We start from the raw sequence: 20,650 nt of genomic DNA on the forward strand, positions 1-20,650 counted from the left end.
ATATCGGTTTTGGGGTTTGGATAAAACTTTGATTACAGAGCGCCATCTGCTGGTGGTTACTTTGTGTCATACTGTTCTCCCCTCAGGTAGTGGATGCTAAAGCTTGAAAGCAGTTGGGCCAGTAACATTACCTGTGAAGATGCAGTATAAAGAGCAGGTTAGTGCAGCATTCTTTCAGTTTAAAAGTTTGGGAATATCAGATTCAAATCTAAGCAGTTTTAAACAAAATAATTTTGACGTATTTTTCAAGCACACTGACATCCATTGTTTGCTCATATTATATATACTTTCCTAATCAAAAAAATATTCTAGTGTGGTGAATGGCGATTTTCCATTGCCACGAGTCTGTTGGATTCTACCAGAGGAACAAGAAAAAAAAAACACGTCTTTTCGGCTTCCGTCGACGTCGCATATGCGCTTGACGTCAGCATAACAACAACCTGTCATGACAGCTCGTATGAAGGAAAGAAATCGGTTATCATTTGATATCAAAGTATAGAAAATCTGTTTTCCTCTATGTAAGATCCCTTCCACAAGGTAAGGACTGGAACATGTGCATCTCAGACACAAACTCTAATTTACATGGTAACAACTAAAAGAGAAGGCATTATTGGCTGTGTGGCATACAAGCTAACCTAGCATTAGCCACTTTGTGTTTTCTGAGGTTGCCTAGCGGCGTTGAGGTAAATGTTAAGATAAATGCCCAAAATGACCTTTCGGGCCCGTGATAGCTGTTGTTTAAACTTTCCAGTCAGGTGGTGGTTCAATTAGTAATTTTTCGACCACAGTGAAAGCAGAAATCTCCTCTTTTTAGCGAACCGCCCCGCGAAGCGTTAATCGACAACATAGCTTACTATGCTAGCTCAGCTAACTGGCTAACATCTGAGCATCGATCTCTTGTTTGAAAACTAAAGTTGGCGACGTTGTCACTCTGTTCCTGCTGCTGCAGGCGTTAGCAACCTAATCGCTGATAATATTTTTAGCGTTGCTTGTTATCAACATTTAACTATCATTGTGTACCATTGGTGTAGCATTATAGTTCAAGCCCAGCATTGACGGAAGGGACCGTTTATGTGTGATGTTTTCCGATGGCCGGCTAGCTAGCTGTTCTTCTCGTTTGGTTACCGCTGATGTCCGTCACATGAATAGTTAATTTGCAGACAGTCTAGCCACCTCGCTGTATTTTTCGGCCGTGAGCATCGTCAGCGAATTACAAACGGATGCCCTGTTGGGTGGCATCGGTGGCTGCTTCTGTTTCGCCCTAAACGCGCATTGCAGGTGCATTGCAGCGAATGCACGCCTGTGAATGTTAACTTCACATGCACTGTGTCTGTGGTCTAGTGTGTGAGATCCAGCAGGGACAGGGCATTCTTGAGCCTGTCTGTTAGCCAGCCGAAGAGACGGGGAACAGGATAGGGAAGCAGGGCGAGGCGGGCCCCGCGGAGCCGGCGGAGAAAATGGCCGGCAGCCCGGAGAAGAGTTCCACCGCGCAGGAGCTGAAAGAGCAGGGGAATCGTCTGTTCCTCTGCCGCAAGTACCAGGAGGCTGCTACATGCTACAGCAAAGCTATCGTGAGTAACTGTGATTGCAAAAGAAACTACCAATGATGGAATGACACCTCCTTCACTAAAACACACTGAAGCATGGTAATGTGTTTATTGAAATATACAGAATGTACTTGTGAAGCTTAGTCAGCAGTGCCATAATGTTAATATGCATGTGTATTGTCCTGGTATCTCCTGTCTCTCAGAACCGTAATCCATCTGTGGCAGTGTACTACACCAACAGGGCTCTCTGCCACGTGAAGCTGCAGCAGCATGACAAGGCTCTGGCAGATTGTAAGCATGCGCTGGAGCTGGACAGCCAGTCAGTCAAGGCCCACTTCTTCTTGGGCCAGTGTCACTTGGAGCTGGAGAACTACGATGAGGCAATCGGCAACCTGCAGAAAGGTCAGAACAACCTCTTTAAAGGGGGGGGGGGGGACTTTAGTTTTATTTTGCGGTAGTGGATAAAAGCAGCTTACTCATGTCTTGCTCGTGTACTTCCTCTTTTACTCTTGAATTTGTTAGTTTACTTCTTTGTAATGTCTGTCATCCTCTTATTCCTGCTGTCAGTGGTCTCAGGGTTTAGAAGCTGATCCTCGAATCAGCTGTTACTTTTTCAAATCAGTGTTGATTTTAAGAGACTGACGACACTGTTGGTCTTAAATCAGGTCTTTAGGGTTACGTTATCAAGGTTTGTCAGGGTTTTTGTCATTGTAGTTATAATATTCTACTGTGAAAGGTATGGACATTTTCAGTGCTGACATGTCATCTATAAAGAGAAATCTTAAGGAAACATTTTATTTGATACATTTTATTTGTAAAGTCCTGTTACAATGATGTTTTTTCTTTACAGCGTATAACCTGGCAAAAGAACAGAGGCTGAATTTTGGAGATGACATCCCCAGCGCTTTGCGCATTGCCAAGAAGAAACGCTGGAACAGCATTGAGGAGAAGCGCATCAACCAAGAGAACGAGTTACATGCTTATTTGACCAAACTCATACTGGCTGAGAAGGAAAGGTGAGGCTGTGAAGCACGGTAGCAGTCAGATATCCAGCATGGATAGTTGTCTGATAATGATGGCTTGAAAATTATTGCTAATCACTGAAATGAGTCTGTCATGTGGGTTTCATTATTATTTTGCTCCAGATGGAGCTGAAATTTTTAGTAACTTTGTGCTTCTGTGCAGAGAACTAGAAGAATACAAAGAAAAACAGGACGACAATCAAAATGGAGGTGATGCTGCCAAGATCGCATCAAAACATGTACGTTTTTGCATATGTTTTGGACTCACTTGGCTGTGATGCATTTAATGATCAAACATAGTAATTATATGTTTGATATGCACTTGAATATCCAAGAATATGTCTGAATATTTGGGTAATATTTTGGAAATGTGCCCTATTTAGGACAAATATCTTATGGACATGGATGAGCTCTTCTCTCAAGTGGATGAGAAAAGAAAAGTGAGTATGAAAACTTTATTCATTCTCTCAGTCACTTGCCATTATTCCTGTAGAAGCTAGAAGCTGGTAAACATCCTGGATAGGTCACTAGTCCATTACAAGGCTAACAAACAAGACAGGCACACATTGATCACATTCACCCACACAACTGCGTCTTACAGTACACACCTACTTCACACAGTCTTCTCTGATCGTTGACATAGCAACAACAGAAATAGGCTCACACACACACACACACACACACACACACATTCTCAGATTTGTGTGCAGACATGTAGGCACATCTCAAATTGATTTTCTTGGTGTGAACACATTCTTTCTTCCATGTTGTACATTCAACCTACCCACGCTACTGCTAAGACTTTGACTGCATCTGTTATAAATGCACCTATACTGTACACAGACAGTTGTGTCTTCTTTCCAGCCCAAGCCGTTTCTATGGTAACCGTCACTGTTTGTTTGCCAAGGCTTGTAGTGATTAATTATCCTTTCCATAGATAGTTGTTGACTTGACTGAGGTAGTTGAAATGACACCGTACTGTCTGTCTCCAGGGTGTTTCTCCTCTGTATGTGTTAGAAGGTGGAAGTGCCAGGGGTTCAGCGTAGAGCTGGCAAATCCTGATGAAAAAAATACTGACATTATTTTGATATGGTACCTTGATTTTAACAAATTTGCTGGTATTTTTAGCATGAGCATTGATGCTTTCATGCAGTATTTAATCTAAACTTGTGGTTGATGTTTCAGGAGAAAAAAAAATAATGTGGATATGATTGCCAGGCAGCAACACACCTTGTAAGATCAGGGAAAGATGAGATTTAAATTATATTGCAGCAGCATCATGGTAACAGTTGTGATAATATGTCTGTATATCTCTCAACATCACATCAGCGTGACTCTTGCTGTGTTTTTCGTGTCCCTTTCAGAAGCGGGAGATCCCAGATTACCTGTGTGGGAAGATCAGTTTTGAGCTGATGAGGGAACCCTGCATCACACCCAGTGGAATCACCTATGATCGCAAGGACATTGAAGAGCACCTACAGGTAAACTGTCATTATCTTAGAGTTGAATAACTTTGCTTATGACCACTGAATTTGTCATCAGGTCTTAAGTTCATAAACCCACATCACAAAAGCTCACGAATCTCTGAAATTAATTACTTCTGCAGTAAACAACAAAATTAAGTAAATATTTATTAAAATAATCATAATTACTGTAAGCTATACCCCAGCTCAATTGGTGCTTTGATAACAACAGTGAACACAATAAAACCATTAATTAATTATTAAAGGACCAGTGTAAAGGATGTAGTGGCATCTAACAGTGAGATTGCAACTGAATACTGCTCCCTCACCCCACCCTCTCCAGGCATGTAGGAGAAGCTGTGGAGGCCTCCAGGGCTCAATCTAAGCAAACAGAAACACAGTGATCCACAGTGATTGCACACTACAGAAAATGTGATTATGACTATTATATTCCATTCCTGCCAGTAGATCCCCCCTAAATCATACATACTTGTCCTTTAATGTGATTCTTTTTTATTGTAGTTTTATATAATTAACATTAATAGAACTAGCTAACTAACTAACTAGAATTTATCACTACTGAATAATTCATGTTGGAATTTAAATGCTACTGAATTTATAGCACCGGAATATTTTATTGTCTGAGTATGTGTGGTCTGAACTCCTCCCATTGAAAATTTCAGTCATTGGCTTCAAGTTGTACAATATCATATATATGTGTGTGTGTGTTTGTGTGACTAAATAATACTGTACCCAAATACAATATATATTGGGCACTCATGAGAGATGCTAACACTAGCATTTAACCTACTACTCTCCACAGCGAGTGGGTCATTTTGACCCTGTCACCAGGAGTCCCCTAACCCAAGATCAGCTGATTCCAAACCTGGCCATGAAGGAAGTCATCGATGCCTTTATCCAGGAGAACGGCTGGGTGGAGGACTACTGAAGGGACCTCCCCATTTCTCCATCATACCCCGATACTCAACACAAAAGCCTGGACAAGACAAAGACTTTAGAGAACAGATCACCCCCTTGCCTGGATATGTACTTTACACAAGCGGGAAAAGCCACACTATGGACTACCAAATGGGAGCCATGTATCTCGGTCTGCCTCTCCTCCCCACATTTTATCTTTGCTGTAAAACTTCCCTGCTCCAACTTTCCGAGGCTCGATGTTCATGGCCTGCTGCTCCCTTTAAAAGCCCTTCTCATTCTGCTTTTTCTATACTTTCTCTCTTAACTTCCTCTTCCTCTCTGCCATGCTTTTTCTAGTCTTTCCAGCCTGACTTTCTTTACTCCAAATAAGGGGCCACATTCTCAGGTCTCTTCTTATTCCCTCCCTACTCTCTCTTTCTCTTTCTCTCTCTTTCACTCTCTCTCCCTCTCTCTATCTCTGAGTGCCACAATCTTTGATAAGCATCAGCATTGCACTCCAGTGTTTCACAAACACCACCAATGTAAAAAATAATTCTACATTTTGGTGGCAGAATTCATGAAGACATTGGCCTTTTATTTGGCATTTACTCCAGTATTTCATAGTCTTTTCCTTTAAAAATGGAGCATCTGCCAACTTCTTATTGTACATTTGCTGAAGCGGTAACAAAAAAAATGCCAAAACCCTATTCTCAACAAGTTTGTATGCAAGTTTTACATGATGATAATTGAAAAAAAAAAATAGTCAACGGTAAGTGTGTCACTGAGCATTTTAACCTGTTGTGAGTCAGCTGGCATGAATGTGGCACTCCAAACATACCCACCCATGTCACCATACTGTAAGACTTTGAGTAGACTTGAGTACATATCAATCACACCCTATTACAGACAATTGAAATAAGTTGAATGTATGCATAATGTACTCTATAGGTTTGATCTACAGTAATTCAAAAATGTTTTTTATCAGGACAATATAAGGTTTTCATGCAAAGCAGCCTTGAACTGGATACAGAAAATGAATGGAAATGACTGCTGCATACAAAAAAAGTTTTCACATTGCTGGATATTAATTACAAGTGTTGAAATGTTTGAATTTAGATGACAGATTGATGCTAAAATCTGCTTTGAAGAATGGTCTGTGCTGTGTCGCTTATAGAAGCAAAAATGTGCTTGAATGTTGTGTTTGGCTCGTGCCGTTTGCCTGGAATGACAGTGGACGCTCACATCAAGCATGAAGTGAACTTTTTTCCTTTGCAAACACAAGAAGATGTTTGTCATACTCCTCACCTTTGCTGTTATTTTCATGCACCCTCCTCTCAGATATAAAGAACATGGTTGCAACAGCTCATGTAAGCCACTCATCAGTGAGAAACGAAGGTTTAAGTTTTGGAATCTCATGCTGTATAAGGCATTGAGGTTCACTAGCATCACTGCACCACCCTCCCCTGTGTTAGAAATGCTGGAAGAGTTACGACCATCTTATCTAATCCGTACCTCAGTCCAAGTTCTTTGCATGCTGGTTCGCTGGCATTCTCTGTAAAACACACCTGCAGTTTCATGCTATAGTTTACAGATTTTTTTCTGCTGAATGTGTGTCTGTGGTGAATTAGGCTTGTTGATGGATCGTGTCAGGGTGCAGGCAGTGTAAATAAGTTGCTTGTGTATCTCAGATTTTATTTCTTGACAAAATAGGGTTCTTTTTTTTCTTGAGAAATCCTAGAGCTTGAGAAACTGTATTAAATGTAGATATGTTGATAACATAAATGCCTGGATCAGTTTTCATTTGTCCCCATTAAACCATGAACTTTGAGTTTGTTTTTTGTGGTGTTTCCAACATCAGATTATCATTAAAGAGCCTAAGCCTAAAGTCTAACATGCTTGAGAAATAATGGGTTCTGATGTATGTAAAGGTTCCTCCAGTAGAAATTTAAGAGAAAACTCTTCAATTCATGGACAACACAAGCAGAATCCATTTTTTAATCAGTTATTTGCCCTAATGTGCCCAGACTAAAAGAGTGATAACACACACACACACACATACAGTAGGTGAAAAAGTGTGTGTCTGCATCAGTCACACGCTCAGAACAGTGTCACGCAGCACTCACACACCAGGCCTATTGTCAGAGCATCCTCTGAAGAGCTGACGTCATGGCCCAGTGCTAGGAGGGAAGAGGACTGGGCACAGGTCATTAGCAAGTGAGACTGAGTTAGCAAGATCAACGGACAACAAAACAACATCAAAATGGTGAGAAAAGATGTTTCAACTTTTTACTTCATTAGATCTTTGATGTGACTGAAGTGTTCAGTTATCAGTTGGGGTTGTTGTTAGGTGATGATGGCTGATCGTGGGTGTTCTGTGTGTGTTTGCAGAAGTTTGCTGTGGTTCTGCTCAGTCTCTTTGGGTTGTCTTTGAGTCTCTCCCTTGGTACACAAGGTAGGGTTTCAAGAACAAAATGTCATTTGAATAAATGATCATTTTATTAGGATTTGTGTTTTTCACACTGATTAAGTGTGTCTTATAAATGCTGCCTGTCTTGTCTGTGTTTCTGCAGTGGGTCTGACCGACAAAGTCCTGGTCTTCCCTTATGAGACAGACTTCAGCTTCGTGGCCCTGGTCCCACAGAAGGAGATGAGTCTGAGAGCCTTCACGCTCTGCATGCGTGTGGCCACCGAGCTGCCGGAGGAACGTCAGATCATCCTGTTCGCCTACCGCACGGCTGACTATGACGAACTCAACGTGTGGCGTGAGAAGGATGGGCGCATCTCCTTTTACATGAGCGGTGACGGTGTCTTCTTCCACCTGCCACCCCTCACCACCTTCCGCACCAGCCTCTGCCTGTCTTGGGAGTCTCGCACAGGCCTCGCAGCTTTTTGGGTGGATGGGAAGCGGAGCACCTACCAGGTCTACAAACCTGGACACACCATTCGTCCGCAAGGCACCGTCCTCCTGGGGCAGGACCCAGACAAGCATCTGGGTGGTTTGGAGGCCGTGCAGAGCTTTGTAGGGGAGGTGACTGATCTGAATATGTGGGATTTTGTGCTGTCTAGGAGCATGATCCAGGCCATGGCACTATGGGCACAAGGTCCCTAAGGGAAACATCTTTGACTGGGCCACCATGGAGTATGAGCTGAATGGGAACGTGATGGTGGTGGATGATGACTGACTCGGTGTGGAATCAATTGCAGGGAGGGATGAGGCTTCAGAGGTGTGTTTTGGACTGATACTAATGTGTGTGATTGTCTTTATTAGATTCAGTGTTGTTTTATGTTAGGACCCTTCAACTGTTCTTCCTTAAAGACCAACAGTAGAAAGCAGGAGTGTTTGGGACATTCAGTATTTAACTATAGAGTAGCCCATAACCATTTTCACATTGGCAACAAAAGCTAGTACTTTATTGTGCATAGAAATCAGTTTTCAGTTGTTTTACATCTTAAAGCATTGCTCTAACTCAGTTTATGTTCACAGTTATTCCTCTAATTCTTGCATTTTTTAAAAAGCCATACTAGTCGTCTTTGTATTTCAAGGCTTCATCCTCTGACTGCTGTGAGAGCAGGCTGGTGTGGATCGAGCACAAAATGTTGACGTGCCAGATGTATCCATAGGGTGGCAGTCTGTACTAGTTCACATCAAACAGAAACATACATGCATCCACTGATGTGATGTGGCGTACTTACACCTATTAACTGAAGCCACAAATTACTGATTAAAATGTTAAGAAAAATGTTGGAAAACTACAATTCAAATGAATTTAATCTATTTCTTATTTGCATCCTCTTGCATCACCTCTGATACTATAGTGCCTCTAACAGCAAATCACAATAGACTTGCAGTGACCCTTTTAATTATTATTATTTTGTTAAAATAAGGCAAATTGTAACAAAAACAAGGCTATGTCAAGAACCTTGTATCATGCATTTTTGATTTTTCAGCATGTGTTTTTTAAGGCGGTTTGCCCAGTGATATTGATTATAAAAATATGAATGAGATATTAAAACAGCAAACAGGGGGGTTGCATTATTTCTACAGTTGACTTAATGATTTAACCGCACTGAGAGACAAATAGCAATTATCATGTTTAAAATCCATTGCCATAATGTTGCCTTTGGTTACCGTACCCACTCATGAATTTTCCATGTTTCGACTGATGTAAGAACGCTTTTGGGTCTGAAATAAAATCTTGCCATGTGCATAACTAATAATGTTTGTAATTAAAGAGAATATTTCGTCTTTGAACTCTCGCAGCTCTTCCCTCATATTTTTTGACACATTTTAAAGAAATAAGAACTTATATACAAAATACCAACAGTGAAGTAATTAGATTTATTTGATTGTTTATTGTATTTTAATTGTAGATTTTAAAAAAAGAGAGTTTCACTCATTTCCAACAGATTTTTACTGAGAAAACACAAATTAATTTTGACTCATCCAGCTGTTTCTAATGCCTGTACTCCATTTATAAAATGTAATTTTTCACAGGAACATTTTTTAACCTGAATGATAGAGAATCTGTCGATGTAAAGCCTCTGCACCTCCTCCTTATGGGCCTTTGTCTCCATATTTTCTCATGTCTTCACTGTTCTTTAGATAGCCACGACAAAGAAAGATAAGATGGATGTGTTACTTGTTACTTGCAGAAATCAAGTCATATGGAGTTGCTTCTCTAACAAAGGCCCCTCAGAATAAGCCCAGGGTCAGATCTTCTCCATCCAAGTGTAACACAGTAACCCTAAGTTGCAGTGTGCCGTCTCTGTCTGTCTCCATGGCTCTGTGCACTCATCCTCCCCGCCTGCACCACCATCGTGACCTCCTCGCAGAAAGACGAGAAGGAGGAAGTTTCCGGCGCACAGCCCGTGCAGGCTCCCTTGAGGGTGGGAAAGTGCTGGGTTCCAAGTGTGTGTGTGTGTGTGTGTGTGTGTGTGTGTGTGTGTGTTTATTCTGACCAAATCACCCGTCGGCTCTCTCGCAGCAGCTAAATAAGGAGAAGGCAGGGCCAATGAGTTCTGACTGCGGGTCAGCAGCCAAATGTTCCACCTTCTTGGATGTTGCAATGCATCAATCGTGGTGCCCACTCACTGTGTGGTAACACCTTTGTGGACCATCTGCCCAAGCCTGGCTTCTCAGCCCTCTGGTACACACAGACATACACACACACACACACACACACACACACACACACACGGTCTGTTATTTCCTTCTTTTTGCATCTCTGCCCAAAAGGGGTACTAATTCTTCTTACATATATATACATGCAAAATATTATATGTGTAAAGGTTTAACTTTTCTTTTCCTTTAAGTGTTTTCAGTAATTTCAGTTTAAAATATATATTTGTTATATTTTGTTTTCATATAACACCTTACAAATAAAACACTGACATCCTGTAGAAAGTAATTGGTGGATGAAATGATATTTTGGTTTATAAACACTTTTCATTCATGACAGTTGCAGGTTTTATTCTGGGGTCACACACTCCTCTGCTTGCTGCACCAAAGAAAGACTTTAAGTCCTTAACAGAAGGGCCCATTCAGTGGCCTCTTCACAGAGTGGATAATTATTCCCTCTGTGTCCCTGTATTGCATGTTTTATCCAACTGAGCAAACACTTGCAGGGCTCCTTGTCCTGCTTGCGGACAGGGCCTGCCAGTGAGGGCCTATGAGATCTGCATATTGGCCCGTGGTGGTTTAAGCTGTCTGAGGTAAGGCGGTGCCACTGACTCTGGATCCGTGCGTGTGTGTGAACTGGTGAAAACCTTTTCCGCGCGAAAGGACATAGATAGCAAGAGGGAGCCCCGCGTGAGCCGGGCGAGGGGGAGACAGAAGGAGGGCCGTTCTGGATTCCTTCGAGCAACTCCAAATAGATTTCCAGGCAAAACATATTTGCATACGCAAGACAGTGCTACAAGCTATCTGACTGAGCCGTGGCATGTGTGCATTGAACAGATGGATAATTTTTTTAGAGCTTTCTTGCAGAAATTTCAGCCCATTAAACTGAGATCTTGGGCATTATTCAGCTTGCTTTTGTTCATAAAGCCCACAAAGGATCATCAGGATGAAGTTGCTCGTTTATTAGATTTAATACATGATAGGTGATCAAAGATGAATTGAGAACAATAGAGAAAATCTACACCTTTTAAACATCAACTTCTGGGGATCAATGCATTGATAAAACTAAAACATGTCCAGACACTTTAGTAGGAGGTGAAGACTTGAGTCCCCTTTGTCAAATTGAGTCATAAAAGCATTTCACTTCTGTTACAGCTGTATGTGATCCTGGTGCTCTGCTTGTTCCTTTTCCCCTCCTGTAGCTCCACCCAGCTGCTACCTGATCAGTTATAGATGAGCTGCACCTGGCTGTGAATCAAGTGCTTAAAAGCTCACTGTGGCAAGATCAGAAGACAGAGGCTTCCAGTGTGGAGACTGCTGGTCTTGTTGCTGGTAGTATTTTATTTTGTGTCACTTGTAGTCATTGATTTAGTCTCTTGGTTGTTTTGTCTTTATGTTAGCCAATCTTGTGGATTTGATTGTTTCAGCTGTGTTTTTGGTGGTTGATTTGGGTCATTTGTGGGCCACACAAGGGTGGGTTGTAGCACTTCTCTTACCACAGAAACTTAACTGAGCTTAAAAAAAAAAAAAAAAAAAAAAAAAAAAATCACAGTTAAAAGTAACCTGTCAAAGGGATTACAGTTTGCTGGACTGCTGTAACCATCTTTTGTTTGCTATGAGCCACACATGAGATCAAACAGATTCTGCCAGGTCTTGATTTCTATTCTAAGAAAAATATTTAGTGAAAATTGCACTTTTAGAGGGATCTGATTTGAAAATAAATAAATCTCATGACCTTGACATCTGTTCAAGTTTGGTTTGATTAATATTTTCAAAGCAAATCTTCACCAAAAGCCTGATAGAGGGTGAAGCTACAACCTGAATGTCAGGTTACTCCTCCACCCTACTGCTCTCTTTCTTTCTCTCTCTCTTAGAGGTTGTGATCTGCTAGTGTGGTCGCTCGTCCTCCCCCTCTGGGCTGTATGAAAAATTCACCAGGCCTCCCCATTAGAGTCAGTCTGAATCAGGGAGCAGGCATTACAATGGCCAACACACATGACACTTTTATTACTTGACACTTAGGAACACAAATGTTGTGTTTATGAAACACGAAATCACAGCAGACGCCTTTTTGTTTTTCTGTAAGTCAGGTCAAATGCACACTGTATGTACTGGACATTCAGATGCACACACACAAGCATCAGCAGTCTTGAACTGTTAAAAACAGATGGACTATACCCTTTTCAGTGCAGGCTTTTCACACTGATGGTGCGAGACCTGACCTTTACTGTGTGCGAGTGTGAGAGCAGTTGGCTGTGTCCGGTGTGATACCTCCAGGCAGGACGGCTAACACCGCACTCTGAGCTGAGCATACTGTGCCGCACGCCCTGCGTCAGGAAGACTAATACTGAAACACTGTGGGTGGGTGTGCAGGGGATGGACAGAATACAAGGAATACCTGACAGAATAGATGTTTTTTTGTGTGTGTGTGTTACATTTAGTGCTTAAACGATTAGTCAATTAGCTGCTTACTCAACTGACAGGAAATCAAAGGGGCACTAATTTACTGCACAGCCTAAGAAACATTTGTATTATGTTTTCTGAGGTTCTGAGGGAGCTTTGTCAAGTCTGAAAAAATAGTAGCTAGAGACTTTTAGAGATTTTTTATTTTTTACAAAGTAAAGATAAAGCAAGCCATTTAATGCACAAAGTGAAAATATTTATGATGCTAACGTGCACAAATACAGACACAAAATGACACAAAGAACAAAAAAGATACCTGCAGCTCCCAGTTTTTCTGCAGTTGACTGCTCCCCCTCTTTTTTTGTATTTATCACTGGCTTGTTTAGAAACCCTGACTTCAAACCTTTAGCAGAAAGTCTGTCATAAACTGAATTGTGGAGTTTGACAGATCAAGCAATAAGGATTTAATCTCAAAGACAGCATTGAACTGCATGATGGGAAGTGTAAGATCTAGTTGTTTTCTTTGGAGGTTTACTGCTACTGTTTAAGTCTTTTATTAATCAAAGTTGACAGATTTTCACTGGTTTCAGTTTCTGAACTTTGAAGATTAACTTCTTTTCTTAGATTCATATCACTGTAAAATACATTTATTAATGCAATCTTTGCAGCTTTTTTGAGAACATGTAGATGTAAACTGTAAACCGATTCATTGTAAAATAAGAAATATGATAATGAATTGCTTAATTGTGTGAATCCCCTTCACATTTCTCTTGTTTTGGATGTGATGTAGAATGATGTGACATGATGAATTTTATAAAACAGGATTATTTCTATGTTGTATTCATAATGCAGCAACAATTAGAAGTTGCTTGGCAGTGAAAGTAAAGAACAGTATGTGCTGTATGCAGTCTATTTAACAAAAACACTACATATTTGCAGCCCAAATTCCCAGATCTATTATTCTAGTACTAACTCATCTTACTGTTTTCCTGCCTCCTCCACCCCAAAGGAACGCAGGATCAGAGAGTAAAAGAGAGCAAGCGGCTCTGTGGTTAAATGCATTGTGGCTTTTAGCAGCAAATTCCCCTCCGTCGCCTCTGGGCTGGCCTCTCCTGTGAACATATGAGCCGTGCCACAGCGTGTGGTGCTGGGAGACGGTCCAGGGCCTCCTGATTAAATATTACAGCCCCCTAAATGGATGGAGATTAGCCTCTGTGGGAATGTTAGTTAATTTACCCCGCGGCCAGATGTGTGTGTGTCTGTGTGTATGAGCGAGTGTGTGTGTCTGTGTAGATATGAACGGAGAGGCAGGCAGGAAAGGGGTTGTTGTACATGTGCCCCAGTGTAAATGAATTGCATGTTTCCAGCTGTAGGTCAGTGGAGGGTGTACTGTGGTTTCATGAGGGGAATATTCTGAAGCAGTTCACATTAGGTCAGCTGAGAGCTTGGTATCTTTATTTTCAGTTTGTCCTTTAACTTTGAACATGAGCAAGATAAATTATAAAATCATTGTGATGATACAGAGTCTTATTTTTCAAGTTTAAAGAACAAACAATTGTTCTTTTTTTCTCACTCTCTGTTGTTCTCTTTTTGCATGAGTGAAGTGGTGTTTCATTTCCAAAAGACAGAATCTGATTCATCTTATGATCTTTATTCAGACATTAAATACATCAGTCTGAAGAATCATAATCTGGAGAACACAATAATGACATGAATAATGGAAATTTAGAGAGGCAGCAGTTCAGTGGAGGAAACGTGCACATGTTTTACCTCCACTCAGTACTCCATATTTTCTCAGCCGCACAAAATGTTCCTAACATTTACGCTTGTCTCTAAAACTGACCAGTGCAGGATATTATTTTATCAAATGTTATGTGACTGGGTCCTATATAGAAGCTGAAACAGACAGAACAATTAAGCCTAAAGTCCCTCATACTACAAAGCAGTGTTATGATTATTACTGTAATTTATTTTAGAAATGTGGCTTGAAAAAGCTTTAATTGCAATTATTTTAGAAATAATGTAGTAAAATGTAGTAATGTGGCAAAGACAGTAAAAATCTCAGTATAAATACATATAAGGTAACTTGAATCATTGTAGAATAAAAGTGCAGTTTACATATAAAGTACTGTACATCATGCTGTAGCAATTACAGTGTATTTTTTTCAAAAATCTAGTCTATGTGTTCTGTGTTTCTTATTTTGTTGCCACTGATTGATTTGATTGACTGAAACACACTGTCTTCTGAATGATGAACCTGAATGATTGACCTTTTCCGCGCCATCAGGGATACAAGACTGATGATGTAACTGTATGAAACAGAAAAGTGTTACCACGTTTTATTCATAGCTAAGTTTGATCAGCTCACAGTTGTTGTAGCTGCCACATTTTGGGCGACCCACTAACACCAGTCTCCCTCCACCACAAAACAGTACACACGCTCACAAAAACATATTGGTGCTCCATATCCATTCTACTTGACTGTAGGTGTTCGGGTGTAGCAAAGAAATGAGTGAATTCACACATATGGAATAAATGACTGTCATTTTAATTGCAGGCTGTTTTCTGTGTTGTGTTATGCCTTCTCGACATTTGCTCTGAATTATTGATTGGTTGGTTTTGTAGTTCACCGCGTTTAAAATGCTTTTAAGGAAGTGAGTGCTTGTTTTGAGGTCTTTGCATGAAAACCCAGAACTTTATTATTTATAAACACACGTAACCTTCATGGAAAGGAGGGAGTCTATTTAATCATCCGCTCTGTCCCTTCACCTTTTTCTGTTTATTCGGTCACATGGGCTCCACAGTGGAGGCAGTGTGACAAACATATGTTTTCTTCTGCAGAAGTGTGCGTCAGATGTATCACTGCGAGGCCTTAATTCTCTGTTAATTTTCCTCTCATAATGGACAAACACATCCATCAAACACACACCACATATGTGTACAGCATCCACAGACAATGACTGTTCAACATAAACTCACCACATGTGCACACACACACACACACACACACACACAGAGAAACACCAACTCACACATTCACAAACACACACAAGCACTCTGCGCCACTGGGCAGGGACTAGCCTGAAAGATTGAAAGCAATTAAAACTATCATCTGCAGTGGCTCTGGGCAGGCCTGTGGCTGCGAGGGGGGAGCTGCCACTGTGCATCAGCCTCTCAGTCTCAGCAACGCGCAGCGACATGAGAGGGAGAGTCACAGCTCTTCCCCTGAAACACACAGGCACTGCCACGGCTCCCCTCACAACATGTATGCTCGCACAGGGCTTTGTCATACAACTGCCACAACACTTGATCCTGCTTGCTGATCTTTCACCTTGCTCCTGCATTGTCTTCTTCTTGGAGCTTGAATGCAAGACGAAGCCCACAGATGAAGCATCCTGACTCAGTTAACTCTCAGAGAAGCTGGATAACTCCATGCGCAGTGACTGAGCTGAGCTGTTTTGTAACACCCTGACAATATTGTCGAGATGTAGCGTGGGTACACTGTGTATGGCTTCATAATGGCCTGGCCTGAAGCGCGAGGAGCCGATGTGTCTCCAGAGGTGAAGTAACACAAACAGTGAAGAGACAGAAAGTTTAAGTTGCAGTGCAATGATATGAAAAGATTGTGCAAGACGCCTTCGGTGCCTGGATAAATGCTTGTGTGTTTTTTTTTTCATGTGTATGTCTTTTGCAAAAAGTCAGCAGAGCCTTGGGTATGTGTGCTGGCCAATAGAGGAAATAGTTATTGTTCCGGTAAATACTCTTGTGCTTTGGGATGCTTCATTGGTGCATATACAGAAACACACACACACACAGATCTCATCAGTCTGATCTCATTAAGTGGAAGTGCTGTAACTCCAAGCTGTTTGGGCCAAACTTGGAGCAGTTTACCTGCGTTCAGATCCTTGGGAATGGTGGCTGTCTGGCTCTGTCTGGACTGGCCCTTAACAAGTCTCCTCAGGACAACCACACCACCATTATCAACTACAGTTACTGTTTCACTCCCTCTCTCTTTCTCTCTCTCTGTCCTCACCCTCCGATCAGCTCTCCACCTGTCACTCTCACTTAGTGTCGACATTAGCACTGGTGGTTTCCTCATCCTGGTTCTCTTCACCCCTCCCCGCCACCATCTCCCCTTGGTGCGTTTGAATACATATCTCCGATATTCAGCCCCTACTTAATTTGACAGGCCCCTGTTTTGTCAGTCTGACAGGCCCATAGCAAGACACTAATAGGCCACGGAGACCACCAGCAAAGGCACCAGCCAGGGAGGCCCCTGCGGTGCCAGTCCCCATCACCCTCCACGTCTCTTGGGGCGATGCAGGCAGGAGAGAGGGGGTCAGGGGTGGGGTGGTCAGGCGGCAATGCTGTCACACCGGGCCACAGCAGACTGGACCAGGCCTCAATACTGACACCCATCACTGCTCTCCTGTAACCCCCCTCCCATTCCCACCACTCGGCACACACACGCACACACACACACACACACACACACACACACACACACACACACACACACACACAAAAGAGGGTAAAAAGAGCAGCCAGTGGGGGTATCTAGGGATCTAATGACTATGCCTGCCACTCACAGCCATGACTGCAGTCATCTCAGAGATGGCTGCTGCGAGAGGGAATTAACTCCACGCCGTTTGTTTGGTGATGGACCCACGGTGGAGCAGCTGGGATGGAGATGTGTGTGTAGGGGTATCTCTGTGTGTGTGTATCCGTGTTCCCTTTGGGCCGCCTGTCCGGCCGATTGTGACCTGCTAAACTCTGATCATGGTTAATTGGTGGCCGGTGGTGGTAGGAGGAAATTTGAGACAGTGGTTGCTGTTCTTTTGTTTGCTTCCCAGACAGGTGAGAGAGGAGACCAAATCATGACGCTGAAGTTACCAGTTGCTCATGACCTCATTTTTTAAATCTACATGTATGAATGAGGCTTCCTGCTCCCCCCTGACTCTTCCTTTAGTGCCACGATGAGGTTGACATTCTTTGGGTTTTGGTGAAATGTCTCAACGGCTATTGGGTGGCTTGCTATGAAATTAGGTACCGTCAGTTATGTTCATCTCAACTTCACTTGTATTCCCATCATCCAAAGCTGTACTGTGCATTTAGTGCTAATTAGTTAGCATACTAACACACCAAACTACAACAGAGCACATGGTAAACACTACCCCTGCTAAACATTAGTATGTTAGCATTGTTATTGTTAGCAATTCTGATTTAGTTCTAGGCTCCGCTGTACCTTCTCACAGCCTTTCAGTCTGTAATCTGCAGACAAGAATGAGCCTCCATTTCCCTGTAGCACTCACATCAAAAACTCTTTGATTCTTTAACTAAATTATTTTTTAGACTTAGACTATTATTGTGTGGCTATCTGCTTAGTGTTGTATTCTGTGGAAACCATTTTAAAGAAGTGCAATAAAAAATGAACATTTGAACATCTATAAGTCCGTTCACATCCTGGGCAAACTTAATCTGCTGATGAAGATCATTTGAAAACTATAGTAGACCATTCTGATGCCTATGTCTGACCTGACAGATTGTGCTACCCTTTTTTAAACATACAGCTACTAAATTCACTTTGTAGTGTTTTTTCTCAATTACTGTCAGAACTCATTCAGCCTGAGTTCTCATTGAGAGGCATAATTCAATCAGAGTGATATGATAAATGAAATTCTAAATGTCAGTTTTGAAGAATATTTATTATTCTTTATTTCCTGTGGTTTTCTGTCAATTGCAGGGTTAAAAGGTTGAGGAAAAAATGTCTTACATGATTTTGTCAGTCAGTTAAGATCATTCTGGATTCTTCTTGTCTTTGACTTTGACTGTTAACAGGCGCTGTGACACAGAGCGAGAGACAGAGAGAGAGAGATCCAAAGGATGTCAGGGCTGGGATGAGAGCCAGAGACAGGGGGTCGGTTGGGGGGGACTCCCGGGGTCTTTCGCGTAGTGAATTATTAAGGTTTACTAATACTTCATAAATCCCCTCTTTGTCCTGTCCATTACCGGCCTGTCACATCCTCTCGCCACTGCAAGACTGACTCACTTGCTTCATCTAAATGACAGAAGTTAAACTGTGTTCCAGAGGAGATGGGGGTGAGGGGCTGAGGGTGGGAGGGGTGGAGCTGGGCAAGTGGGGAGGGGGAAACGGTACTGTGCAAGTAGGCCCCAGGGCTGGATGGCTTGGTGAGGGTGTGCGTCAGTTCAGGTTGTGTGCTTGTGTGTGTTTTTCTGCTTGTGTTTATGTCTTGTATTGTGTGTCTCTCTGTAACAAATTGTAAATGATGTAAAGGAAATGTATACATGTGTACTTGAAGACAGTGAGTGAGTGACTGGATCAAAAGAGCAAGTCAGCGTGTATCATTTCTCAGATTCGTGCTTCCTCATTAACTCCCCACGCATCTATACCACCAGTTCGCTCGCTCCCTGTCCTGCCCTTCCCCTCCTCCATCTCTCCTCCTCCTCCTCCTCCTCCTCTTCCTCCTCCTCCCAAAACAGCAAACCTTGCCTCAGTGCGTGCCTGGCGGACTCTCTCCGCGGTCTCGACAGCCGAGCTGGTCGTTGCCCCGAGCGCTGAGGAGCTGTCGCCTCTTGTTAGTGTCGCTGTGGCGACCCGGAGTCCTGCCTGCCTGCTCCTTGATTAGAGAGTGAGGTGGATGGAGTGTGTGTGGGTGCATGTACATCAATGTGTGTGTGTGTGTGTGTGTGTGTGTGTGTGTGTGTGTGTGTTTAGTGCTACTCAACCAACCACCCCTCCCTTCCTCCTGCCCGCAGAGCTGCTTTTAAAGATCAGTGATTTGGTCAATTGGCCTGGCAACTCCAATCCCACGGAAGGTCACTGATGACTCAATGGACCAGTCAGTGAGGCAGGCTGTCATGTCACTATGCGTATCCATGTTTGTGTGTATGTGTATATATGGGTGTGTATGGGAGATACCAAGCCACTGACAAAATCAATGAGGACAAAATCTATAAAGATGAGATCAGGATGTCAAAATTCCACAAGATCAGCCAGGCTTGTTCTAATGCAAAATCACACTTGAATTTCTGCACATTAGATCAGGTGAACTCATGTATATTGAGCAACTTTACATAGAGATGGGCTATAGTATGTGCACTGAACTAAAGCTGCTCGACCAACATATATTACATATTGTTTTTGTTTTATTCAGTCTTTTCCTTTTCTGTTGCTGTGTGCTTGGATTATTCTGATGTAACATTTATTTAAAGCACTTGGAACTACATTTAAATGAAAAGTTACTATACAGTGATCATTCTGATCAATGTAGACCACGTTGCTGCAGCATCCCTGGTTCGATTCTAAGCGTCACCTCTTCTCTTTTTCTTTTGTTTTTTCAGATGTGCAGTTCTGTCCAACAAAACAATGCTTTTCTTGCTAACTCATGTTGTAACCCTGAAACTATGATGGATGGTGGCTGACCTTGTGAAAAACTTTGGGCCGCCAACTGTCTGCCTGTCTGCAGCAGGATGGCCAGGTCAGTGAGTCGCAAGACCCTGAGGGAGCCATAAATACTGTGTGTTATTTCACTTCCTATATGCCCTGCCCTGGGCACAGCTGTCCATCTCTGGACAATTTCTCTGCCCAAAGGGAGGACTGACTGGCACCATGGACCTTGTACAGGCGCTGCCCATCTGTTTGGAACTGTCTTTCATTCACCCCCCTGGAAAACAGAACCAGACAACTTGGTTAATTTTAAATTAAAAAATACAGACTGGACCATTGAGGTTTAATGTTATAGGGAGAGCAATGGTTCAACATTATTTCTCCTGATAATATGACACATTTAAGAGGACATATTTCAGATGGGTTTAGTTGAAAACTTTTAGCCATACTAGCTGCATGGCTATGGGATGGCACTGCTGATCTGTGGGTTGGTCGGTCCACCAGTTTGGCCCAGACTGAAATATTTCAGCAACAACTAAAATTCAATGCCATGAAATTTTGTACATTTCATAAATATTTATGGTACCCAGAGGAAAAATCCTAGGTACTTTGATGATCCACTTTTTATCTAGCACCAATAGCACATTTTCTTATAGTTTACTTATAGTTTGCTTGACCTAAATGCCTGCCTCAGCCTCAGCTGTACTATGCATTTACAGCCAATTACAAAATGTTAGCATGCTAGCATGCTGAACTAAGATCGTGATAAA

At 42.2% G+C, this 20,650-nt stretch overlaps 2 protein-coding genes across 2 annotated transcripts; both read left to right on the top strand.

The window, feature by feature from the left end:
- Positions 1-393: 393 nt before the first annotated feature.
- Positions 394-6,778, top strand: stub1 (STIP1 homology and U-Box containing protein 1). Its single transcript, XM_018681825.2, has 8 exons — positions 394-537; positions 1,342-1,571; positions 1,751-1,949; positions 2,398-2,563; positions 2,733-2,808; positions 2,953-3,009; positions 3,934-4,050; positions 4,856-6,778. The coding sequence occupies exons 2-8, from the start codon at positions 1,458-1,460 to the stop codon at positions 4,979-4,981; spliced, it is 855 nt and encodes a 284-aa protein (XP_018537341.1). The 5' UTR covers positions 394-537; positions 1,342-1,457; the 3' UTR covers positions 4,982-6,778.
- A 323-nt stretch (positions 6,779-7,101) lies between these two features.
- On the top strand, positions 7,102-9,202 carry crp1 (C-reactive protein 1). Its single transcript, XM_018681827.1, is given in 4 exon segments — positions 7,102-7,213; positions 7,339-7,402; positions 7,521-8,034; positions 8,036-9,202. Coding segments are annotated over 4 exon segments (678 nt in total). The 5' UTR covers positions 7,102-7,210; the 3' UTR covers positions 8,133-9,202.
- The last annotated feature ends 11,448 nt before the right edge of the window (positions 9,203-20,650 follow it).

The sequence above is a fragment of the Lates calcarifer genome, linkage group LG23 (genome assembly GCF_001640805.2).
Source record: "Lates calcarifer isolate ASB-BC8 linkage group LG23, TLL_Latcal_v3, whole genome shotgun sequence".
Classification (NCBI taxonomy): Eukaryota; Metazoa; Chordata; class Actinopteri; family Centropomidae; genus Lates; species Lates calcarifer.